The sequence below is a fragment of the Artemia sp. Qi Xiang Cuo genome, chromosome 14, assembly GCF_049724085.1.
Source record: "Artemia sp. Qi Xiang Cuo chromosome 14, ASM4972408v1, whole genome shotgun sequence".
In the NCBI taxonomy this organism is placed as follows: domain Eukaryota; kingdom Metazoa; phylum Arthropoda; class Branchiopoda; order Anostraca; family Artemiidae; genus Artemia; species Artemia sp. Qi Xiang Cuo.
Genome location: NC_142807.1, coordinates 46,987,492 through 47,008,973, shown reverse-complemented (window position 1 = coordinate 47,008,973; position 21,482 = coordinate 46,987,492). Strand labels below are relative to the sequence as shown.

The 21,482-nt window shown below is 35.9% G+C and overlaps 1 protein-coding gene and 1 non-coding gene across 3 annotated transcripts in view; one reads left to right on the top strand and one right to left on the bottom strand.

Moving 5' to 3' along the window:
• The window catches only part of LOC148944534 (zinc finger CCHC-type and RNA-binding motif-containing protein 1-like), an 87,330-nt gene extending 67,315 nt beyond the window's left edge, over positions 1-20,015 (top strand). Inside the window, exons 4-7 of one of the 2 annotated variants that reach the window (XM_089100283.1) lie at positions 10,747-10,923; positions 15,225-15,338; positions 18,179-18,323; positions 18,545-20,015. In XM_089100283.1, coding sequence (XP_088956409.1) covers positions 10,747-10,923; positions 15,225-15,338; positions 18,179-18,304 — 417 coding nt within the window. In that variant the 3' untranslated portion in view covers positions 18,305-18,323; positions 18,545-20,015. Of the gene's footprint in view, positions 1-10,746; positions 10,924-15,224; positions 15,339-18,178; positions 18,354-18,544 lie in introns of those variants that run through there. The other variant, XM_089100282.1, reaches the window with a different exon arrangement.
• Positions 15,658-15,729, bottom strand: TRNAH-GUG (transfer RNA histidin (anticodon GUG)). Its single transcript has one exon. It is a non-coding gene; the product is annotated as a tRNA-His (tRNA).
• Positions 20,016-21,482: the final 1,467 nt, after the last annotated feature.

Below are 21,482 nucleotides of genomic sequence, written 5' to 3'. Positions count from 1 at the left end.
GATGACGGTAGAGAAGTGCCAAAATTCTCCGACCGAACCGACACTGTCCTGGAACGCGGAATTTTTCTGCTCCCAAAATCCTTCGCATTCTGCAACATCTGGATGTGACCAAAGCCACGGGTCCTGACAACATACCAAATGTCCTCAAGTCCTGCAGTGCCGAACTAGCTGGACCCTTGTCATTGCTTTTCCGGCTTTACTTTTGCTCCATAACCTTCCAACTAACATGTATGTCCGCCCTTGTTATACCTACTCTAAAGCCAGAAGGCGATCCAACGAGCGTGGTCTCCTACAGGCGTACTAGCCTTCTCTCCTGTTTTGGCAAAGTGTACGACAGCGTCCCCAATAAAACACTCCATCAGTGCCTGGAATCAAATGACCTTCTAGGCGACCACCATTATGGATTCCGCCGGACACGCTCAACATTAGACTACCTAGTGGCCCAGTATCAGGAGTGGATAGAACTTCTGGCAATGGGATACAACATCAGGCTATTATCCTTCGACACTGCAAAAGCTTTTGACAGAGTATGGCACCGTGGCCTGCTAAAGAAACTCAATGTGTATGGTGTTCGTGGATGTCTGTTGACAGTGATTGAGAGCTTTCTTTCCGATCGTTCGCTGCGGGTTGTTCTTGACGGGTTTATTTCCTGCTAATATCCAGTGAAAGTAGGGGTACCCCAGGGCAGAGTCTTGGGATCTACGCTCTTCTTTATCTACATAAACGACATGGGAGACAACCTTGCAAACCCTCTGCGTCGCTTTGCCGACGATACCACGACACTCTCAGCCGTCCCTAGACACGAAGACCCAGCACAAGCCTCCCTTTCCCTACAGATGGATCTTTTCAAAATTGAAAAGTGGTCTGATGCATGGATGGTCAACTTCAATGCATCGAAAACAAAGGAGCTTCTAATTACCCGATCAAAGGTGCCACGTGAACACCCCAGTTTCATCTTCAAAAATAAAGCTATAATGAGAGTCGACAAGCTTCGTCTACATGGGATTCGTTTCTCCACTGATCATTCTTGGAAAAATCACCTTGATTGGCTGAGAACCTCCCGTGCGAGAAAGCTGGGAGTTACTCTTCGCTGCAATAACCATCTTCCATGAAGCTCGATCATCCCACTCTACAGGTCATGCATCAGACCCATAGTTGAATATGGATGCCCGCTATTTGCTGGTGCTCCGAAAACGCTGTTGGCACCACTTCAGAAGATCCAGAATAGGGCAAATAGGGCGGGCTGCGCCTCTACACAAGAATTGCTCCAGCCTCTAAATGAAAGGTTTGATGTAGCGTCGATGGCTGTTTTCTACAAGTACATAAATTCGCCTCCCTCAGACGAGCTCTCTCGAATTGTGCCCTCCTTTTTACAGCCGACAAGGCAGACACGAAGGCACACAGCTCGGTCCAATTATCTAAAGGAGGATACGCCGAAAACCGAGTACTTGAGGAACAGCTTCATCCGGCGTTGCACTTCTATCTGGAACGATCTTGCTGGGGATATTATCCCTGCAAATCCCTCTGTTGACACCTTCAAAAGAAGCTTAAATATAAATTTAAAACCTCGAGGCCATTTAAAGAGGTAAATTAATAGCGGCATATCAGATACTTTGAAGTACCTGGCGCATTGAATATTGGAATAAAAAAAAAAATAAAAAAAAAAAAAAACGTTGCGCCAACTGAAAGGCGCTGTATGCATACTACTACTACTACTGCTGTCATTACTATTACTACCAAAGGTAAGGGTACAAAGAGGAAATCTTCTGGAAATTTAAAAGTTGGCTTTTGATCAAAATCTAGACACGCTTTGTTTGTACAGGCTGTAAAAAAGGTGTATCAGTAATATCTTCGGAACGGCTTAGAGTACCTATTAAGTTGAAACTTACAAAGCATGCTGAGTGGAATGTTGAAGTAGTGAAAAGGCACTGTGCATACTAATACTGCTAGTAGTCTTACCACTGCTGCTAGTACTACTATTATTAAGGCTAATGGCATTAAGGTGAGACTTTCAGGGATTGTTGAAAAGGATGCTATACTAAACCAAAACACACTATGTGAATGCAAGTTATCAAAAGTGTGTATCAAGAAGTGCTACTCTTCTTTGTCGTCTTTTCTGCTCATTTTGACTTTTACTTAGTCATTTATTGTAATTTCTATTCGTTTTGCGTTTCGTTTATTTATTGATAGGGATTTAGGGTAGTTTTACGCTTGAAAGGCTATTTGACTTTATTTATGCTCATCTTTGGTTTTGTGTAGCTCTTTATATTTCTTTGGAAAAAAAAAATTTGGAATTTTTTTGTAGATTAAAATAAGGTAAAATCAACGATTTAATTTTACATGCCAAAATTTTAGACTCCCCTCAAAATGCTGTTGAATTCGCTCCTTTACTAAAAACTGTTTATGTGCTCTTTCCTGCAATCATCACTCTTTGACACACTGAATACTCAATAATTTTCAAAAGTAGCTATTTTCTGAAATCCTGTTCACATTATTAAAATATTTGCCAATAAACCCTGTAGAGTTTCCATTGCACAATTTTTAATGCGAACGTATGTCTACACCTAAATGCAATGCGATTTTCGTGTTTCGTATACAGTTTATAAGCAGAAAGACTGTCATCAGGCGAAGAACAAGACGAAAAAAATAACTAGGCTGCTCGTGATTGATTTGCATCCAAAATAAGAGTTAAAACTATAGTAAAAAAAACGTGAAAACTTAGTATAATCAGGGTATAAAGAAAGAATTTTGGTCCTGCTATTTTTGGACCACACCTCCCCCTCCGCACATTCTTGATTTTCCACTGATCAGATGAAAATTCTATTTTAACCCTGATCAGATGGGATTCTAGTGTTGAAGACCGGTAAATGGTACTTTATCACATTGCCTGTGAACCAAATTTAACCAATCAATAATCCCGGTCCCTCCACTTCAAAATGTGGTGAGCAAGCTAATGTTGCCGGAATTACGGCCCCTAAAGAGACCGACGAAGAGGCTGTAATCTCTGGTTCTCTCAGTAAATCAGCCACCACAACCAGTTCTGTGAATGTGGCTATCTAAATGTGGTCACACATTAAACAAAAGGAAGCTGCTTGATCAGATGTTATGTCAGGATATTGGTCATAAAGAATAGTAGCATGGGAATGATGGTCAGATTTGTATCTGAGCTTGGCAGTCCATGCCAGGAGATCAAAAGTTCTCGATGGGTAGGGCCAATCCAACCATTACCTTCTGGCCAAGATATGCGATTAAAACGAAAGCATATTAATAACGGGCAAAATATTTTAATAATACAGCGAATAATGAAAATGAATTTTTTAATACAAAATAATAATAAAGTTCGAATACTTTGGCTTCACACCCAGAAGCCTTTATCAACGAAAAAAAAAAACAAAAAAGTTTAACAGAAATTATAAAAACGTTAAAAAAAAATTATGCAAAGGGGGATTAGTATAAATAGATATCAGGGGGAATATCGATTAAATCCAATTTATAACAGTTAAATTAAAATTAAAGCTAAAACCTTGTATGCTTTTAATAGTAAATAACATAAAGAAGTTTTGCATAATCAGCCTCTACAAAGTAGCCATGGAGATGTGGTACAAGGAAATTTACTTTAATTCCCTATTTTGTCGGACCAATTTAATTCTCATGCAGTTTAAGATCTCAATATCGGTCATAGGGATTAAAAGAATGTATCAGAAAAGTTAATCTTGAATTCTCGTCCTTATTTTTACCTAGGTTTGCTCATGCTATTGAAGCTGAAAGGAATTGTGAATCCCTAGAATTCTGCTATAAAACAACGAAGAAATTCCGATATATATATATATATATATATATATATATATATATATATATATATATATATATATATATATATATATATATATATATATATATATATATATATATATATATATATATATATATATATATATATATATATATATATATATATATATATATATATATATTGCGTCCATTGCCGACCAATTAGTATTTGAAATGGTTTTAGGGACTAGGTATTAGATGCCATCTGTTGCATCTCTGCTCTGAAGTCCGTTTTGAATTTCTCTGTAATGTGGTTCTCCAGTCATCTGTTTCAAAATTCTACTCTTAGATTTTATTGGGGGCTCATAGAATCATACTTCTTTTTTTCTTTCTTTAGAAGCAACACTATAATATTTTTTGGGTGTAAATAATACATTTTATTGGTTAAAACAAATATTTAACAGGAAAACAAAAAACATCAGTCTATGAATTCATTGTTTTAGAATTATAAATATAAATTTAAGAAATAAAAGTACAAAATAAAGACTAAAATTTAAGAAAACAGTTGCAACAATATTAATAGCAACAGAAATTTCAGTCTCTGGCTGCTCGGGCAGCCGGGCAGGGCTGCCCAATCTGAATTTCCGTCATTCTGGTATGCCTCACCGTAAACTTGAAACCAAGAGATCCCGTTATTTTGATTTGAAATTTTTAAACCGTCAAGGATAGATAAATAGATAGATAGATAGATCGTGTATTTCCAAAGCCAAAGAGCCATGTACACACAAAAATTCATGAAAAATAAAAAAATCACAACAGAACAAATTAGGAAACACACAGAAACATGATACATAGCAAAAAATACCTAATGGTAATTTATCGAGAAAAATAAATGTAATTCCATAAAATAAATAATAATTAATTGTAAAAACTTTTCCTTATTTCTAGTCCCTTCTCTGTGTACGAACCAATACGAAATATTGTGGTTGGATTACTACTTTGTAAAATTCCAGAAAGCACCAAACAATTCCCATGTAAGTAATTTTCCCTTAGTTCAGATAGCCCCCGGCTCTTCCCGAGAAAATGGTCCAAATCTTCGTCCTCATCTCTACAAAGAGGACACACATACCGACCTTCAGGATCAACTATCCCCCTGTCGAACACCATTCGCCTGCTCTGGAATTGAAGGCGATTCGCCCTAAGCTGAATCCAACGACATAAAATCATACCGGGGTAAATAAAATTTAAAATAAATTTCCTCTCCAAACTAGGTTTAGCCTGATTATAATGATTCAATGTAGTAGAATTTAAAACCAGCCCTTGTCAATACTGAATTCCTTGACCCTCTAAGATAAATCGTACCTGGCTTACTAAATTTGTTGGTGGATCACGGGATCACGGAAATCATTCCATAAGTAAGGGATTCCCACTCTTTCTAGTAATGACCTAATTTGGCTTGGCCACGACGTTTTGGAACCATAACTCAACATCTAATAATAAGCTGCTTTTACTAGTCTATCTTCATTACACCTAATGAGCTTCAGCCAAAATCTAAGAATCAAAATAGACCTACATAGTTTTAACGAAAACATGTCCATATCACCTTCAAGAATCTGTGAATGAGTTGTCTGATGTAATCCAAACAGTCTTTGATAATACTGGAGCTGGAGGGACTCCAACTGCTGTGCCGCTTCTCCGCCCCAAATCTCTGCTCCATATTCTATTACTGATAAAACTTTTGTATTAAATATCGTTCTATGCATTTTTAGGTTTTTAATTCCCATTATCGTCCGATTTCTAAAAATTGCAGACATGGCCACTTTGCCTCTATTAATTATTTCATCAACATGACTCTTTAAACTTCCATTTTCCGATAAAAACAATCCTAAATATTTTGTCCTTTAACTCACATTTAGTTCCTTATTGTTAAATTTAAATCTATAATTATCTTCGCCACTTACTTTCCTTTTTTTTAAAAATAACAACTTCACTCTTTTCAACATTTAGCCTTAATTTTTTCATCTATAAATATTCTTCTATAAGACTCAGAAGCGTCTGCAGATCTTACGGTGTAATAGACACCAAAGCAAAGTTGCTACGAAAGTTGGCTACGAAAAGCTTTCTGCACAAGCATTTGTATATCTCCCAAAGCGTTGTTTCTCATGTCATAAGACTGGGCATCTGGCCTCGCAGTGCTCTAATCGGGCCCTCTGCTCTTGCTGTGGATCATGCGATCACACCTCAAACAGTGCCTCTCCGTGTTCGGAAAAAATGTTCTGTCTAGAATGTAAAGTTACCTTCCATACTTGTTACAGTGTAAAGTGTCCTAATAACAACGGTCAACTAGCAAAGCCAAGGGTATGACATGGATGTGTCTGTTACTACGCAAGCTGTACTTTTGTGGAATATTAATGATGGACTATCTGTCAAAATTCCTGTGATCAAAGGATTGCTTTCAAATTGTGACGTATTGTGCTTGCAAGAGCATTTTTTGACGAGTCATAGTTTAGGCCTTCTGAAAATTGACAATAATTTTACTAGCTATTCGGTGCCCGATAAACGATCCGTGGCCGCCCCTCGGGTGGTATTGCGATGCTTGTTAGGACCTTGTGCCGGTCGAGTCTTTTTTATTCATGTGAATTTTTTCTTGCTGTCCGTGTGAAAGAATATATTATCGTAAACGTCTATCTCCCAACAGATTATCGTACTGACGAACCAAAATTTTTATTTACTTCTGCGTTTGACAAACTAGGGTCTTACCTTTCAAAGATTCGCCTGTTAGGTAAGTGTTGTATTATTATAGGAGATTTTAACTGTAATTTAACTCACGCCTCGTTATTGTGTACTTCTATTTTGTCTGGTATTTTTGACGATTGGCTTAGGATATTGCCGAAAGATCTTGATTACACTTACACAAACCATTCAAGTCACGTATCGAACCTTGACCATGCAGTTTCTTCTATAAATCTCCAAGTGTCACCTGTTCACGTCGTTACTGATTTCCAACTATCAGACCACCTTCCAATATCTGCTTCTATTTATTGTTCCTCTGCTCAGTCTACTCCCACTACACAACCACATCAGCCCCATGCCCAATTTTACAGGGATTGGGAAAATATCCAAGATGACCTTTTTGCTGCAGTAACTAATTCTGTCCTCCATAAAATTCATGTTCCGTTCCAGCTGCTAATGGAAAATCCGCAAGTTGATACAAATGAAATACGGATGTTGCTAGATATCTATCTTGCACAAATTTGCCATGCTCTGCGATGCGCAGAAACAGCCAGTATACCTCTTAAACGTATACGTCGAGGTGTCACAAAGCACTGGTCTAGTAATCCGAGCCTAGTTGAAGCTTGGAGAAAATCCAAATTTTGGTACCATTTGTGGCTCCAGTGCGACCGTCCTCGCTCTGCCTGGGTTTCTAACATTCGTCTTTTTACCAAAAGAAAGTTTGCAAGAGAACTATGTATCCACATGAACCAGATAGTTGAAGAGACAGCTCAGCAAGCTTTTCTGTCCCAACCTTCCGTCTGGAGAAATGTATCAAGAGATCCTCCTAAGGCCCGCCTATCTGCTCAAGTTATTCCTGATTCCAAATGGAATTCATGCATCTCTGCTGAATTCTCCCCACCAGATGCCGCCCTACAGTCTGAATATGAAGATAAGCTTGATAAATTTCTGTCTAGGTGTCCTACCGACGATTTTGTTGCTTCAGTTGGGTCCATACTGTAAGCAATACAATAGCTAAAATATAAGAAATCTTCTAGCATTGACAAAATGGGCAGTCTTCCTATGTAAAATGGAAGCAAGCATCAGATAAACTATATTGCGAGGTTCATACTGATGATTGTTATCAAAGGAGTTTTACCGTCGTTTTTTCCAATTATAGATCTTATTCCAAGTCAAAAAAAATGTAAACTCGCTACCCAGTTCTCGTCCTTCCGCCCTATAACAGTGGCTACCTTCTGTAAGCTTTTTGAATTTCAGTTCATTGACCATCTGAATGCCAAAAGCTATGTTCCACCTAACCAATTTGGATACCAGCCACGTCTCTGTTGTGCCCACGGTTTGTCGGTTGTCGCGAACGCATTGATCGATGCTGATGCATCAGGTGAAACTCTCGTGTTGGCTGGGCATGATTTTCGTAAAGCGTTCGACTCTCTTATTCACGCCGCTATGCTACTCCATGCAGCAAAACGTGGAATGAGTGAGCCCCTTATATATCAGAGCCCTTCGAGACATGTATTTTCATCTTATAGTTCGCATGATACTACAACCATTTGGTAAAATCGACGGCTCTCAAGTGTATGCATTAACCCCTAATATTTTTGTCAATGTCGAAAAAAGTACCCGTCAAGGTGCTGTTTCTTCCCCTTCGCTCTTCAATAATGGAGTTCTTGATGCACAGTCAGCTGTTCCCACATCATTCATCTTTGCCGGTCTTGATTTATCTCTCGTATGTTATGCAGACGACATTATGAATGTGAGCCGCACTATCCAGCGCATAAGCGAGATTTTTGCAACGCTAAAATCTGAGTATGCAAAACTAGGTCTTCATTTCAAAGCTGAAAGCCCCAAAGTTGTAACTTTAAACTGGAAGCAAGTCTTACCCAAGTATATTGCTCTTGGAAGCAGTGGGATTAAACAAGTAGCTCCTATCCCCTATCTTGGTCTTCCCATCGGCTTGTAAATAGTGCACACGCGACAACTATTAATTGCTCACATTGAGCGTAGAGTTGGGTTATCATATGCTTCTTTTGTAACTAATAAGTTACGGTTCAACCGCCATCTTCTTTCGAAACTTTTTAACTCTGTCGCTCTACCACATTATTTGTACATATCGCCGTTTTGGAAAATGCTCGCAAATTCCGACAAGTCAAAAATTCGTTCAGTTATCTTCCGGTTCGCAAAATATCTTTTACGTTTTCCCTCTTGGACGCGCAATTCTTATCTGATTAGAAAATTCAGCATTGCTGACCCCATTATAGCTGTGGAAAAGCAAATTCGGGCTTATAATTCCCGTTTAATGAAGTTGAATCATCCCTGGTCGTAAGTATTAACCCATTAGTTAAAATGTATTTGTTGTGTTTTTTTATTTTATTTTTTTTTAAGTGTTTGTTTTCAAGCTTAGTGTAATTGCTGCAGTTTTTAAACTGACTGATGATTTAGTCTCTTTTCGTATGAGTCCAATTTAAGTGACGCTGGTTATTTTAAATTTCTGGGTCAATTTTATTTTTTTTTTTTTTTTATAAAATATTTATTATATTACTAATAATCTAGTTGTTTATTAATTATCGGTTCTTTTAAGCATATTGCTTTAAGTAAATTTGTAAAAGGATCCGTGATTGAATAATTGCCTTGTTTCTGTTATTTATGTATATCGGAGTAAATGAATCATTTGTTGAGAGTGATCTGAGTTCAAGACCAGCGGGCGCAAGTGTCGTTTAACTGTTTTTACCGTTTCTTGTCATATTTACACTAGTTAATATGATTATCTTCTGAATATCTTTTTTAATTCACTGTTGATTGTTTGTTGGTTTTTTTTTTTTGTTTTTTTACCAATTAAGGCTTTATGCAATGATGTTAATATTATTTATGTTTGTTAAGTATTTAGGATCCTAAAAATAAGAAAAGAAACATGTCGCGTACCTACAGAGCAGTGTATAATTGTGTTTTTCTTTCTCGTTTTGTGTAATTTGTTCTAAGTGCTGATTTAGATCTTAGCTCCAGCGTTCGTCACTACAAACCACATGTATAACTCCTAAGTTTATGTGTATTGCGTTTTTTCTTTTTGCTTATTGCTCCGTCTTTTCCTTTTTTGTATGACGGGTTTTCCAATAAATAATAATAATATAATCTGCAAATAATAAAAGTGATAGTTTATGGCTCCCTAGACTAATTTGAAATGGATATGACATGGCATCTAGCTAAGTATCAACTGTAAAAAAAAAAAAAAAATCTCGTTGTGCAATAATTGTGATTGGAAAGTAGAAAGTAGAGAATGCTTTCATTCCAAAGCTTTCTGTACTTATTGCTGATCAACATTTTGCCTTCAAAAGACTATTAACCTCCAATAAGACCTAATTTTGGTATCACCATTAACAAGATTACAAGATCCATGGGCAGTCGCTTCCAGAGGTAGGACTTAATTTAGTAATATCGTGCTTCTCCCGTGGACGACTGTATGTTGGCTGCTCTTGTGCATGCTCTGGTAATTCTGCATTTGTTCGAGCTAAAAAATAAAATTTAACTTGCAACATAATTTATGAAGAAACATTACGAAACAGATAAAATATATAGGGCAGAAGTATGGAATTTTCACAAGTAAATATTGAAAGAGCGGACATTGCTATAGACTGTGAAAATCAGAATAAAAATGGACTTTTAAAGAGATTTCATAAAAAATCTACTTCGAATAGCAACATTCGAGGGCCATATTTTGGAGTGCAAGAGTCATTGCAATAGCGATATATAAGGGTAATAAAAACGCCAGAGTAAAGCAAGGGCTTTTTTGCGAGGGCTAAATGGGGAAGGTCTCAGGAAATGAGCCAGCAACGCCACCGCTTTTCGTAATATATATGAAACATCAAATCATCGCCTGTTTTTACGTGTCACTGTTGACATTTCTATCGATTATTATAAACCTAAGAAATGTAACAAAAAAATAATAAATTTGTTGACTGGCACAGTTGCTTTTTTTTTTTTTTTTTTTTTAGGGGAACGGAGGCACACACTTGGAAAATAGTAGGCCTACCAATAATAAACGAAATGAAATAAAATATGGTAAGAATTTCATATTCCATAAAGGGCATTACTCTGAATGCTATCCTATTTCTCTTCTTCGTGTACGTGCTTGTTCGAAGACCGATTGATGCAAATGTAGGGAAGTGGCAAAGTTTACTTTGAAAGATCAGTTGAGAAAATAAGCAGAAAATGCCTTGTTAATTTAGTTCTCTGTACATTTTCTTCTAGCTTTTTGGACGTACTTTGAAAGCTTCTTTAGCAAGAGATAATGGAAGAGCGGCTGAATTTATTAGAAGGAGAGAATATCCTGATAAATCGAAATGCTATGAATGCGGTGAGCTTGGCCATCTGTCGTACAAATGCCCTAAAAACTTACTTGGGGATAGAGAGCCTCCACCGAAAAAGGTGAGTGTAGCCATTTTTGTCCAAAATTCTCAATATAAGAGTGCCCATTGTTCTGTATCGAAGCAACATTTTTCCATTCTGATAACGAAATGCTACATATTTTCAAATTCCATCCACAAAGGCTATAAGTACGAGTCACTTCCGACCACACCGGCTATACAAAATTATCCGAGTTCCGAGAACATTTCCTATTTGCTGGTTTCTTAACCCACCTGACACCTGCACTAAAACACCTCACACCTGTGGCTCCACACATGTGCGTACATTAATCATGTTTAAGTTTGACAACTGTACTTCAGGAATCTGAATTTGTTTAGGCAAAACATTTGTCATGTGTTTCATCTTATGTATTGTTCTATTTTATTCTTTGATCGTCCCCTCAATTCAAGAATATATGTTTTTAAGCTTGAACTTGTTCTGAAAACTAAATTTTATTTTGCTGCATAATACCACATAAAAAGATCATTCCATTTTGAACTCAATTTCAATTTCCATCCTGAGACTTTTGAATTTTTTAATATTCTTGTAACTAACCCTTTCTTTATCTCTATTCAAAAATCAATGATAATTAGCACCCTCCCCAATACTGGACAAAAGCTTACAAAATTGTGCTTTTAGAGGCAAAACTACCTGTATTTTAATTTTCTTTGATATTTCTTCAACTGGAATCGCATCCCATATTCCCCGCCCCAAAAATTTCCCCTTAATTTTTCTGTAAGATTCGCTTTCACTCAATTTTAATAGCTAAATCATAAAATTTTGTAGGTTGTTTTATTGATTATAAAGTTAATTTTGACCACCATTTTTGGTAAAAATACATAGCTGTTAAAGTACATATATTTCCCATATATTTTGTCGAGTTACACCGCAATCTTAAATTAATTCGAAAATTATAGACCTATATCAATTCTTCCCCTGTTTTCAAAAATATTTGAAAAAATTGTGCATAAAAGGCTATATGATTACCTTACGAAAACAGGGATGTTAAGTGAAACTCAGTTCGGCTTTAGGAAAGGTCACTCGACGTCTGACGCCGTGCATTCTTTCTGTGATATTGTAAATAGATGCTTTGAACGTGGTGAAATCCCTTTGACTGTTTTTATTGATTTTAGAAAGGCGTTTGATACAGTGGATTTTAAAATTTTACTCAAACGTCTACAGTCCCTTGGAGTTCGTGGTAATTATCTGAAGTGGTTTGATAGTTTTTTAAGTGGAAGATCTATTCAAGTGGTTTTAAATGATGCATTTTCTTCTCCCTATCAAGTGAAGTGTGGTGTACCTCAGGGATATGTCTTGGGACCACTTCTGTACCTTGTGTGTGTTGATTCAATGCGTTTTTACTTACCGGAGTGTTTTATCAGGACTTTCGCGGATGATACTGCTTTAACTATGTCTAGTCGAATGATTGATGATCTATTGTTGAAAGTAAATAGGGTTTTAAAGTCATTTTATGCATTTACAAGTTTCAGCCTTTTGTCAGTGAATGTTAAAAAAACTAATTTTATAATTTTTAGGAGCGTTGGTAAGCCTCCGAGTGTTGATGGAGAGATATTTTTTAATGGTAAGCCTTTGTCACAGGTGCATGAGGTTCGTTATTTGGGCTTCCAGCTTGATTGTAATTTGTCTTGGAAGCACCATAGTGATCTTGTTGCAGCTAAAGTTGCTAGAGGTCTGGAATTTTGCGTCGTTTGAAGCATTTTTTACCATTATCGGTTCTTTTATTATTGTATCATAGTATTGTTGCGCCTTATATTTCTTATGATTGTGTCATTTGGTCTAGCAATTTTTATGCAAATTTCAAAAGACTGCAGATTTTACAAAATAAAACAGTACGTCTTCTTGGGAATTATATAGAAAATGTGAATACCGCGTCATGTTTAAAAAAATTAAGAGTGCTTAACATTGGTCAGATTCGCGATTACCACGCTGATATTTTTGCCTATAGATGTTGGAGTGATGTATGTCCTCCAGTTTTACAAATTTCTGTCGCATAAATAGTTCACTCCACAGGTATGCGACTAGAGAGGCGGAAAATTTTACGGTTGAGTATCGAGACACCACACGTGCAGGTTTCGGAATTCGGTATTTGGCTCCGGCTATTTGGAATGATATCCCAGTTGGCGTTCGGGAAGCTGAACACATTGGGTCGTTTAAAGTAAAAATAAAAAAATATCTATTGGGAGAGGGGAGGTAATTTATTATTATTGTCATTATTAATGTCTTAGTTTTTTTGTTGTTTTTTTTTTTATTTATTTTTTTTTCTGTTCTTCATAGTTTTTGGTATTAATGGTTAATTGAGGGAGAGTGTTCAGGTTTTTTTTGTTTTTTTTTTATTATTCTTTTTTTTTTTTTTTTTTTTAATGACATTTGTAAAAGATTAAGAATTAGAGGATTGCAGCCGTCCTTCATCAGGCTTTTTGAGCCTTCCCCGGGCAGTTGCTTGTATATAGTTTATTTTGTAATTAGTAGTAAATAAATCAAGTCAAATCAATTCCTTCTCCCTCCCCTAAATTAACCCTCTCCCCGAGTTACACAGCAATCTTAAATCAAATCCCCCTCCCCCCCTCTCTCTCTTTTGATCGGGTTCATTTGAGGGGGAAAGGTGTAAGAGGGGATGGTTACCCTCCTTTCAATTTTGACTATTAAAAGAGAGCGAGAACTTTCCACTCAAATGAGCCCTCTCCAAGGTTTATACAACCATCAATTCTATAAAAACTATATATGTCCGAGGGCATAACTTAAACCCTCGCCCTCGGGCTCTGGGGGGTTATGTCAGCCCTGAGGGCATTGCCATATGATCTTTGGGCTCTTTTGAACAAAATCGCTCAGTCAAAATTTCGATCAGATGCATTTGAGGAAAATAGGGCTGGGGGGAGCTAGTGGCCTTCGGCCCTCCGATCACTTTTGACTCTCAAGAAGCAAACTGGAACTTTCCATAAAAAGCTTGCATGCCCCTGGGGCATAACTTAAAGCACTTGCCCCGGGCTCTGGGGGGTTGTGTCGACTCTGCAGTTTTTGTTATCTGATCTTTGGACTTTTTTTTAAATCGGATGCAGTTGGGGAAAATAAGGTGTTGGGGGGCTAGTTGCCCTCCGATCACTTTGGACTCTTAAGAAGGGAACTAGAACTTTTAATTTCCAATCAAATGAGCCCCCTCAGATGCTTATACGACCACCCCTTCCATGAAAACCTTGTATGCCCTGGGGTATAACTTACAACAGTCCCCCAGGCTCTGGGGGTTTGGACTCTTAAGAAAGGAACTAGAACTTTCAATTTCCAATCAAATGAACCCCCTCAGAAGCTTATACGACCACCCCTTCCATAAAAACCTTGTATGCCCCGGGGTATAACTTACAACAGTCCCCCAGACTCTGGGGGTTTGTGTCGGCCCCGGAGTTATTATTATCTCATTTTTGAACTATTTTGAACAAAATGGCTGTGTTTTTCGGATGCATTTGGAGAAAGGGGGCGGGGGGGGAGCTAGTGGCCCTCCGATCCCTTTTTACTCTTAAAAAGGGCACTAGAACTTCATATTTCCAATCGAATGAGCCCCCTTAGAAGTTTACACGACCATCCCTCCCATATGAAGCGCCTCTGAGAAAAAAAAACTTTGGAGCCTTGTGGCCTTTACTATAGGCAACTCTACACCGCTGCCTCTGATCTTGGATAAGATGGTGATTTTTTTTCCTTTTTTTTATGTTATGAGAAACAAAAACATATGACTCGAAATAAAGGTTGTTTTCAATGAAGTGCAAATTGCGTTCGGTCTTTAGAAGGCACAGCTCTATTCCTCTTGTGGTATTTTCTGCCCTTTTTGAGTTTACTTGGTTATTTGTTCTAATTTCGGCCCTTATTGGGATTCATTTGTTTGTTGATATTGATTTTTTGTAGTTTCATGCTTGAAAAATAATTTGACTTTAGTTCTGCTCATCTTTGGTTTAGTGTAGGCTTGTACTTTCTATTGAAAAGCTTCTTTTATCGAATTTCCACTGAAGCATTCACTGGAAAAGAAATGACACATGACTTGAAATTAGTTAGATTTCGAATTATAATTTCACAACAATTGCATAGAAAAACGTCCTTTGTATGATATGGAAAAATATATCACACCACCCAAAAAAAACCTTTTAGTATAAAATTGGCTGATGTTTATCTGCGAGTTTAAAAATGAAGTTTTTTTTCAGTTTTCTGAAAATTTTATTATAAAGAATGTCATTATTTTTTTAATTACCAGTTTTCATGTTGTAGTTTGGGCTATTACAGCATGGATTTTCTTTCTTAAAGTGTTTACCTTTTATTAGAAACGGATCAAAGCAAAGTCTAAAAAGCAAGAGGAAGAGTATACTGATGAAAGCGATGATGACGTAGTAGAGGATCCTAATTTTGAGTCATTAAGTACTGCTATTAGGCTTGAGGTAAACTTCTATCCCTCTCTCTCTCTTTTTTTTTAAGTAGCGTAAGTTTTTCAGTATTCACTACTTAAGAAACTTTTTCTTTGGGGATATTATCTTAATTTTCTTTAATCCAACTAACTAAGACGAAAAGTTTCTAGAAGCTGTGTCAGGAAAGATAAAATAAAGTTCGTGCTACCTCACAAAATGAAAATTCCTAGCTTAATATGAAAAAGTTGGACATAGCTTAATATGAGAAAAAAAAAAGTTTTTGTAAGAATTTTTAATTAGAAATTGAATTGTTGTTATTTAAAAAAGGAATATGAAAAAGTTGGAAAAAAAGTGCCGAGACCAGGATTCGAACCTGGGTTACCACGGCCACAACGTGGGGTCCTAACCACTAGACGATCACGGCATGTAAGAATAATCTAAACTTTTTATTGGTGAGCGAAGTATCGAAAATTTAATGATTAGAGTGAAAAAATTGATTAACACTCACAGTCAAGGCTGTCCCCAGAGGGGGGCCTAGGGGGGTTTGAACCCCCTCGGAAATGCTTGTTTGACCCAATGACCCGTAAAAACGTAACAAAAATGGATATAAACAAATTTTGTATGCATTTTTTGAGTAAAACCCCCTCCGAAAAAAAATCCTGGGTATGGCCTTGCTCAAAGTCACAGGTCGAAAAAGTGAGTGCTTGGAATATTATGTATGGAGGTCACAAAAATAGATGATAGGGTAAAGGTCTAGATTCGGGGCTAGGAGAGAAGGAAACATGCTAAGAAAATAATTCACACTTCATAATATTCAGAATAACTATAGCTAACACATTTGCATGCAGCTCTGATATACTTTATCCCCAACCCAAATGTGCAAATATATAGCCCAAATTATATACTTCCAATATATTCTCCGAGTGGGTCTCCCTTGTTTCAACCCATGTGACCGTAAATTGAATCAACTGTGACGAGAACGAACCGGAAAAACAAGAGTGACGGGTGGCGGAATGCATTAGAATATGGGCTATATATTTGCACATAAGGGGGGAACGAGGTATAGCGGGGCTGCATGCAAAATGTGATAGCTACGATTATTCTGCATATTTTTAAGTAAGAATTGTTTTCTAACAGCTTTCCTTCTCAGTAGCCCCTATTCTAGACCTTTACCGATGATAGTGTTCCACTATTCCTGGTTAGTTTTGTCACCCCGGTTCCTGACACAGGGGGCGCCAATCCACGAAAATGCTGGGAGGAGACAAGGATTTTTTTAATTTTGGAAAATGAAAGTACGCCAAAAAGATGGTTCTAGTTTAGTGGTTGTCCCCCTCTGAAGGAAAAGAGAAAAAATTCCGAAAAATACTTAAACAATTCTAAAATACTTACTGATATCATTTATAAAGCGGATCATATTACTTTACCCCCACCCAAGGCCGTACCCAGTGGGGGGGGGGGGTTAGGGGGGTTGGAACCCCTCCTGAAATGTTTCTTTTTACTCGTAAAAACGTAACAAAAATAAATATAAAAAAATTTTCTATGCGTTTTTGAGGGGTTTTTTTGTAAGCCCTCCCCTCCCCCGGAAAAATTTCTCTGAGTAAAACCCCCTCCGAAAAAAAAATCCTGGGTACGACCTTGCTCCCACCCCACGAAGGGTATGCTAGTTTATTATAAATAAACTTGTGAATGGACACTTTAAACTTGGCGTATATATACTTCTTTTTTAATTTAATTAGAATCGCTCCTAATTTTCTTCCATGTGTATTTTTAACTGAAAACTTTTTACTATGATGAAAACTGCTTTCTTTTGTTCAGCTGGTTGCAAATTCTGTACAGAAGATAACACACCCTGAAAACGAACTTTTCACTAACAAAACTCACGGTAAAGGGGATAACTTTATGTTGCACATTGAGCCGTGCACAGGTTAAAATACCATTTAAAAAATGCTATTTGTCATTCATTGTTTAGTTATGAAGAAAGTGGCTGAAACTTCAAGAAAGTACACCATACATAAACAAATTTTTTTACAAACCAAGTGAAAGACAGTAGTTTTTTCGCTGGTTTTGATTTTTGCTATCTTGTAACTTTTAGCCAAGATAGGAAAAATTGTTAATTTTAAAACTGGTTTTATAGAAATCAAACTATATATCCTCTAAAAAAGAGAAAGGAATCCAAACGGGACGATTTTTTCTTTGATGAAAATGCACTAAGACGTGAAAAATTGTATGTTATGCGAAGCAAAATCATTTTTCAAATGTCTCATAACTCTAAGTTTTGAAGCTTTAGTACGGCTACTATGGTTAATTACCTGAAGTAGAAAGCAGAGTGAGGGGGAGGCAGAATTGTGTTTTGAAAAACTTAATTTGATCTTGTTTAGTACATAAAAGCAATTTTTATTTATGTTCTCTTTTATTGTGATGTATATAGTTTTATTGTTGATGCGTATAAACTGTTTAAAAAAATAAACAATACTCATAGTCAGTATAGATTGGCTCTATTGCTGGTCAGAAAATTTCTAGAATTCAAATTTTGGTTTTATCGAGCAAATTTAATTTATAAATAACTTGTCAAATAATGAGAAAATGTCAATTTATGACCAAAGGTAACCAAACAACTTTTGGCTTAACCCAGAACTTTTTATCACAAACATGGAAGTTTCTGTATTAATTTTGATGTCTAGCGGCCTGTTCACAAAAATTAAAACCAGCTTTCAGGAGATACTTTGGCCTAAAAATTTTGTAGTTTTACAAAAATACTACCAGTGCCTTCAGACCTTTTGCACTGCAGTTGCAGAGTCTTGGGATTTGTATCTGCGTGCTTAAATGTTTTAGTTGTTTATATAAATTTTTACTAATCCTTCGATAAATTTTAGCAAGAATCAATATCAGCTTCCAAGTGCGGGAGCGGTGAACAGGCTTCTAACGTAAACAAGAGACTCAAATTTAAGAAATCATCATATTTCAGCGATGAAGAAGAAGTTGCCGAAGGCGATGAATGATTTTCATCAAGTTTTTGTTGTAATTTTTTATTTATATATGTATTTATATGTATATGTATATATATATATATATATATATATATATATATTATATATATATATATATATATATATATATATATATATATATATATATATATATATATATATATATATATATATATATATATATATATATATATATATATATATATATATATATATATATATATATACCATTACAATTATATATACAATTAGAAACCATTACTTTTCACCCTCAGAAATTGGAAATCAAAGCCTTTTATATAGTAAATCTAAACATAACAAAGGCATTAGAGTGACAGCACAGCGACGAAAAGAGCTAGTCCCTCAGAAGCAAATTATAATTCCAGAAAGACTTGCAGAAGAGGTAGAATTCCTACGAAGAAGATTCAACAGATAGAGGTTCAACGAACGAACGTTCAAGGAAGAAGAGGTGTCAAACATAATAAAATTTGGGAACGGTCTTCAATGTACATTTAACCATAGCAGTTATAAAATATTAACAGCTGGAAAGGAAAAACTAGTAGATCTTTTAGGCAAAACATTTGGCCTACTATACGACAGTGACTTACCGACAAATGACTTAACACTAGAGCCCAATCGTTTGGTTTTAACTTCATAATTCCATCCTTTCGAAGTGTCTACATTATGAGCTGCGATACCAGTCTCCCTCTCTTATCTGCAACTTCACAAACAGATGAGAAGGAACAATTATCGGATAATTTTTACCAAGTGCTTAAACTCTGTTCCGTGTTGCCCCTGCCTCTTCGTGTTAAAGTTGGGCAATATATGGGTGATACTGACAGAAACCTCTTCATTTTGGCGTTGATCAATTTTAAAGAGGCATGTTTTCACTTGATGGTTGGCTTTAATATTTCAAACAAAAGTAAAGCTACTATTTTTCTAGAGAGGATTAAAGCTTTAAGCAAAAATTTTGAGAGATATTTGAAGCTACCCTACAAAGGCTACCCTGTTCAAAAGCAAGAGGGTTCATACAACTGTAGGATATATACTATTGTTCAAGCAAATGAATATCTAGAGAAACAAACCACTTCTGAGCAATTACAACCAGATTTGCAATTTCTGGAAATGATTAAAAGACTCAGGGTAGAGCTGTGCCTGCAAATTCTGGAAGACATGGACATTATTCATGACAGATTTCTATTTTTTTATATTTGCTTTGACATACCAGAAGGAAAAAAGGATTAAAGAAATTCATAGCGAAACATTCTTAAGTGAGCCAGAAGTCAAGAGAGTTTGAAAAAGCAGCTTCGATGTGACCTGTGTGTAGCTGTAATATACAAATACCATGGTTTGCATTTTTGCATGATGTGCAACACAGGCACAGATGAAATTCTAAAAGCAAAACAAATTTAGAAGGCACAGAAACAGCCCAAAATCATTTTTTAACTAATGATACTTCCTTGATTAAGCTAAAATGTGAAGACAGGTTGCAAATTGACAAAGATGCAAATCCTTGTAATGAACTTAAATGAGGAAATAAGAATGCATAAAAATGCCAAGAAATGTGACCAGGAGGTTAAAGCTCAAAATGTTTCGCCGTATTTAGTGCCGTTTAAAATTTGACTTTATGTCGTTTTAAAATTCGGTGTCTTACCCCTATTTTTCTTGTTCTCTCTTGATTCTTATAAGCCAAAGTTTATATTAAATAAAATTTATATGTGTATTTTAACATTAACGTTAATATTCTTTTCTAAATGAAATTAGGCACGTGTAGCAAGTGTAGCACGTGTGTTACTTGCAAGTGATTTTTTCCGATTGGCTTGAAACTTTCAAAGGTTATTGCCTCGATTTTTTTGATAAGATATTTTTTTGAAGGCTGACAGCAAGCCCCCTAAATGCACAAAATACCTCTTTGTCCTTAATGAGTTCGAAACTTGCCGCTGCAAGCTCCTGGGAAAGAGAAGCCTGATGTAGAACTAAGTTTAAGACTAAGATCCTCCCCAAAATGGGAACCAATAAAGGCCATTTTTTTTTTCAGTTCGAAACTAAGATTCTTATGTCCTTGGACAAGACGACCCTAATGCCAAAAAACAAAATTATGGAAAGAAAAATATTGATTCTCCCAAAAACGGGTCAAGGATTATGTTCCCCGAGTGGCTTGAAACTTAAAGTCATAAGTTCTAGGTAAAGGGGGCCCCAATGTACGAACAAAAACTTTAATTCGGGACACTGAGTGCCTAACCATAGCGGAAAAAAATTCTTTTCTATTCTTTTCTTGAGCAAAGGGGATCCTGATTCACACAAACGCACAAACACAAAAAAAAATGTTCAGTAAATTAATTCATTCTATTCAATTTTTATTTTTACTAATCTGATTTGTTGACAAGTTTTGTTTAATTCAGAATTTAAGACTAAGAAAAAAAATGAGGGGTGACAAAGATGAGTGTTGAGTTATATAGAGTCAGGTGAAACGAAAATTTAAATAGTATAATTTTTTAAATGTTCCAGTAAACATTGTATTTCCGGGGGCAATCTGATCTACGAAGCTATCGGGGGGAAGGTTGCCGAATTGTGTGAATAGCCTATTTTGAAACAGAGGCTTCCGTGAAACATTTAGTAGTGGGCATGCTAGATCTTTTGGAAGGATTGTGCAAGGATTATTAGTTTATATAGTCGGAGGGTACGAAGTGCCGCCAATAGAAAACCCAATAATAGGTATTTGAAGTTATATATATGCACACATTAAAGCTTGCAATTATTTAGATTAGATTCATTCTATTATGTAGTAGCATAATGGTATGCTGTTTTCGGCCCAATCTTCGCTAGCCTCCCCTGCATTTCATGAAGTAAGTTATTGAAAATGAGAAAACCCGACAAATGTACCCAGTCAATAAAAAACAGGACTAAAATAAACATGTGTATATACATGCATATATGTATATATATATACATATATATATATATATATATATATATATATATATATATATATATATATATATATATATATATATATATATATATATATATATATATATATATATATATATATATTATATATATATATATATATATATATATATATATATATATATATATATATATATATATATATATATATATATATATATATATATAAAACCTTGAAATATTCGAACGGCTTATTAGTCTGGCACGTTAACTTCAAAAA